The following is a 5,149-nucleotide window of genomic DNA, read 5'->3' as shown; positions in this document are numbered from 1 at the left end:
GTTTTTTATTAAAGAAATATTTTTCTTCAAGTATAATAAATGTTTGTATCATGAGGTTTTCTTGGGATCAAAGGTCAAAATATCTAATAGTTTTCAAATTGAACTGCCCTTAACACAGTCATAAGAGTCTACAGTGTCCTCTCTGTGATCGATATTATGGTATGGTTTTCTTGGTTATACCATACTGACTTAGATTTGGTACCCAAAAGTTTTTCAAATATTAATAATATAAAAACAAAACTTAAAATGTTAAGCAAAACTGCTTCATTGCATAAGAACATGACAAACTACATATTTTTTATTTCCAGAATATATATATATATATATATATATATATATATATATATATATATATATATATATATATATATATATATATATATATAGCCTTTATATGACACAGCAGGCCTTTTCCAGAATAAAGTGTTTTGTTTGCAATGTTGTGAATATTACAAAACAGAGTTACAATGTAGCGTGATGCAGAACTTGCATGCAAAATGTTCCCCAAAACGCTAATTTCCAAACCACAGTATAGCCTAGTAAAAAGTCATTTAATTTTAAAACACACTCCATACAAGCCAGACTATTTGTGTGTATATCTGTGGATTTCCACCCAGCAGGTGTTTCGTTGAGTGCTTCTGGGCCCCAGTCGCACTCCCATCAGAGGGATTTCTGTAGCCCGCTGTGGTTTTTTCTAATTACACAATGGGTGAGTTCTCCTATTAATATCCATTTCCAATCTCACTGAGCGCTAAAGGGTCATTATCCAAGTCCCGAGAGTATGCCACGCTCAAACGCAGGCATGTGTGAACCCCTGGCAGCCTGGAGCTAAATCAAAGGGATTACAGACACCCAGAACAGAATGAAATCGTGTAGATCTGACAGCACGGGTAATTATGGGTGATGGTTGTTGTACTGGACTGCAACTTTAATTACAGAAAACAGGCTCACTGCCCATAATAATGTAGAATATTGAGGGGAAACCCCAGAATAGTGTACTCTACATTTAGAAGCAATTTGGTAGTGTGTGTGTAATTTCTGTGCAACTAGTGGTACCAAATGGAATTGCACAAATAATTACTGTTTTCAAAAAGTTTTCACAAACATTCCACCTATCTGCCATTGGTCAGAAAACAGATAGCCCAACCCCAATCTCACACCATTGGTTGAGCCAATGTTGCTCTGCTGAACAAGAGAATAGTTTTTGGAAAATCAACCAACAAATGGTTTACTTATAGTTGTCCCTGCATAAGCTGTGATAAAGCATTTTAACTATAAAAATTACACACTTTTGAGTCAAAGAAACTTTAAGGTTTCTTTGACTCAAACAAAATGTATTTTTTATTTATTTATTTATAAATGTTTCCCAACAAAAAGCAAAAGAATTACAGTAATATTTCGGCATAATTTATTTAGATTATTTTTGGCATCATGTGCATAAACAGTCTTCATTTCATTACATGGTTTCATAATACACAACCTCTGATTGTTAAGTAGAATGTAGCATTTCAGTAAAACAAATGCATCCTGTCACGTTCCTGGCCTGTGCAGGGCACCTCAACCAACTTTTAAAAAGAAAGCCAGGAAGACAAAAATAAAAATAAAACAAAATGTGTAGAAACCATTCTGGTGCAGCAGGAACTGTAGGCATGGTTCAGTGCGCTGCTATATATGCAGGAAAAACAACAGGAATTAACAATATAATGGCAGCCAAAACATTGTTCAATTTTAAAACGTGTTGTTTAATTTTACATACAGGTGCATGTGGGCGTAATCGTCAACATTGCATTATTTATAGGTTATTTAAGGAATGATTTTGTAACAAAAGTATTTTTCATATAGGGTATCCTTAAAGCTATCACAGGCTAGCGATTAAATTCGAAGCAATATTTATGGGGTTAATATCAAGCAGCAATATGGGTCCGGCCCATTTTTTCTCTTATTTTTAATATTTTAACTTATTGGCTAGTTCTATGTTTTCTATCTCTACGCTTATTTAGGCTTTTTTTCCATTTGTTTTTGTTTCATTGTATATATGAGTGTTATTAGCACTTCTAATTTCCTTTTTAATCTTGGCTAACACTTTATAATAACTTTCACCATCAAGTCATTAACAAACATATAATGCCTAAAGGTGAAGTGTGTAATTTCTGCACCACTAGCGCCATTAAACAGGTTTCCCGAACATGTCATCCATCTTCCATTGGTCAAACAAACAGCTAACTCGTGCCCCAAACTCCCTCCAATGATTAAGTGTTGAGCTTGTCTGAATGCTCAAACAAACAGCAATATTTTGATAGAGCCACAGAGCCATAGTCAGTACGTTTACATGCACAGTTAAAAATCGAGATACAGCTGTTGTTTACGTTGTCAAGCTATAATCTTTCTAAGTATGCATGACACAATGTGTAATCAAATATTTGAATGAAGAATGACAAATACGCCGGGTTTAGCCAAGGCCAATTGCGGTCTGATCAATGTGTTTACATGCTGGATGAAGCCAAGATACAATTGCGTAATGTAGGTCCGTCAGTCTGACTTCGACTGGAATGATTTCAGTCGGACTAAAATGTTTACATTTATGCATTTGGCAGACGCTTTTATCCAAAGTGACTTACAGTGCACTTATTACAGGGACAATCCCCCCGGAGCAACCTGGAGTTAAGTGCCTTGCCCAAGGACACAATGGTGGTGACTGTGGGGATCGAACCAGCAACCTTCTGCTTACCAGTTATGTGCTTTAGCCCACTACGCCTCCACCACCACTACTCCATTTTTAAAAGACAAATTACTGTTCTGACTGAAATCAAACTTTTAAGTAAACTTGCAAATGTTTTCACTTTTCAGAGAAATCAACCTATGAAAAATTTATATATATATACACTGCACATTAAACTGAAATAGGAGTATTTTAACATTCCCAACATTACGCAAAAATCGGAATGGTGCAATTTCAGTTGGACTGAAGCGTTTACATGAAATTATTGTCTTAATCTGACTGAAAGTGAACTTTGTAAGTGCATGTAAACGTACTGCATGTTCACATTACGCAAAAATCGGACTGGTATGATTTCATTCGGACTAACTTTTAAAGTGCATATAACATACTGCGTGTTTACACTTTTTGCGGAAATCAACATACGAATAGTTTACCTATAGCTGTATCTGCTTATTAAACTGTAATATGAGAAAGTATTAACATCCACAAAATTACAAAAAATCATACGATTTCATTAGGACATGAACACAGTAGGACAGGCATTTGCATGACATTTAAAAAATATATATTGTTTTAGTCCGTCTGAAAACTTTTAAAGTGCCTGTAAACATGTAAATGTTTTACGGAGAAATCCACCTAAGATTAGTTTCCTTAAAGTTGTCTCTGCACATTGAACTAGGAAAGGAGAAAGTATTTTAACGTAGGAAAAATTACACGCATCGCATTTAAACAACCCAGTAGTTCATGCTCATTCAAATTTGAATCAAAGTTTCATGAAATTTCTAAAATGAATGCACATTAACTAACGATCTTTTGTGTGATATATTTGTTAAAATGAACGATAAAATGTATCCTAAAGTGTTAGCAATTCTTGCACACCAAGGCAACACCCGTCATATCTTTCATGGCAATGCTTAAATTTCGAGAGTCAACAATCCAAATTAAAATTGTACTCTCTACATGCGTCCAAAACTATCTATCGTTTCTTCTTCTGCTTCAGTGATTTCCTTCTTTTGACAATCATCTCATATAATTTGTCCATTCCCTCAGGGAGTCCCTCGCCTATGATAGCACAGGCCGGTTGGACGTGGTAGGTTGTGGATGGACTGAGTTCATGGAGTGCCAAGTGCTTCTCGATCTCATTAACCGTGAGGGATTTGGGAAGGTCCTGCTTATTGGCGATGACCAGTAGAGGAGTTCCTTGGTTCTCTGCGAATTTGGTGACTTTATGCAGTTCCGTTTTGGCTTCCTCAAGTCTGTCGACATCTACAGAGTCCACCACATAAATAATACCATCTGTGCACCGGCTGTAGGACTTCCACAAAGGTCTCAACTTCTCCTGGCCACCAACATCCCAGAAATGACAGCTGATCCCTTTGGCGGTGCCATTGCTGAGTTTGATCTTCTCAGTGTTGAAGCCAATGGTGGGAACGGTGTTGACAAATTCATTAAACTTTAAACGGTAGAGTACTGTGGTCTTCCCAGCCGAATCCAACCCCAGCATCACAATGTGCAAGGACTGGAATGCGGCAATGTTGGAGAAACCGTTCCCCATCTTATGACAAATATATGACAATCAATAAATCACATAGCAACCTTGCCTATCTGGAAAGGCAAAGGCTTTCCATGCATTTGAGGACCAGCTTGATGGTTGCAAGCTGTAATTTCTCCAGTTGCATTCGTTATGTAGCTTCCAAATTGGGATGACTTTGAAAAGGAAGAAAAAGATCAGGTCATGATCCCATTAAGTGATCCATAAAACATGCAGTTGGCCTCACCACACACAGGAGACGCACCTTAATGTGTCACTGAAACACGGGAGCTTTGCTTATCCTAAAAATAAAAAAAGCATGTGAACACATAAAAGCATCTTTTATCTTCATTGCACATGTTTCGAGACAGGTATACACGGTCGGTCAATAAAGGGCGTTGGGTTTTCCTCGCTTCTATGATCGTATTTTCAGAAGATGGGTTGTGCTGTAGACCGCAGACCGCCGTTTATCGCTCCAGCACCATGTATTGATGAATATCCCGATCAGATTTCTCACTCACACCGCGTGAATCTGAGGTAATAAGGTCAGGAAGCAAGGCGTTTCCTCAGAAGCGATAAAAACAAGCCGAAGCTGATACGGAGGTTTCCCCGCGCAGTGCCAGAACAGCAGCAGCGCTGCACTGAAGCAAATGCAAGAGTGCGCGTGTGTGTGCGCGCGTGTGAGGAATACAAATCTGACTGAACTCCTCCCACACTGGAGAGGGAAAACATGGAGACACCAGTTCAGAAAGTCACACCACAAGGCGATATGTAAGCCCAGGCCACGTGCATCACGATACCTAGTATAAAAAGTCATGTTTTATTTATTTATATTATAAAGTATATATTCAAATTATATTATATTATATTACATTATACATTAGCCTAGACCATAAAAA

At 37.5% G+C, this 5,149-nt stretch overlaps 1 protein-coding gene across 1 annotated transcript; it reads right to left on the bottom strand.

Annotated features, from left to right (window-relative positions):
- Positions 1–1,372: 1,372 nt before the first annotated feature.
- Positions 1,373–4,943, bottom strand: LOC127639661 (ADP-ribosylation factor-like protein 4C). Its single transcript, XM_052121793.1, has 2 exons — positions 4,516–4,943; positions 1,373–4,426 (listed from the first exon to the last, which is right to left on the bottom strand). Exon 2 carries the CDS (start codon positions 4,272–4,274, stop codon positions 3,696–3,698), a length of 579 nt encoding a protein of 192 aa, XP_051977753.1. The 5' UTR covers positions 4,275–4,426; positions 4,516–4,943; the 3' UTR covers positions 1,373–3,695.
- Between the last annotated feature and the right edge of the window lie 206 nt (positions 4,944–5,149).

Source organism: Xyrauchen texanus, chromosome 48, assembly GCF_025860055.1.
Source record: "Xyrauchen texanus isolate HMW12.3.18 chromosome 48, RBS_HiC_50CHRs, whole genome shotgun sequence".
Classification (NCBI taxonomy): Eukaryota; Metazoa; Chordata; class Actinopteri; order Cypriniformes; family Catostomidae; genus Xyrauchen; species Xyrauchen texanus.
Note: the sequence above shows the minus strand (reverse complement) of the source record. Positions and strands in the feature narration are given on the sequence as shown.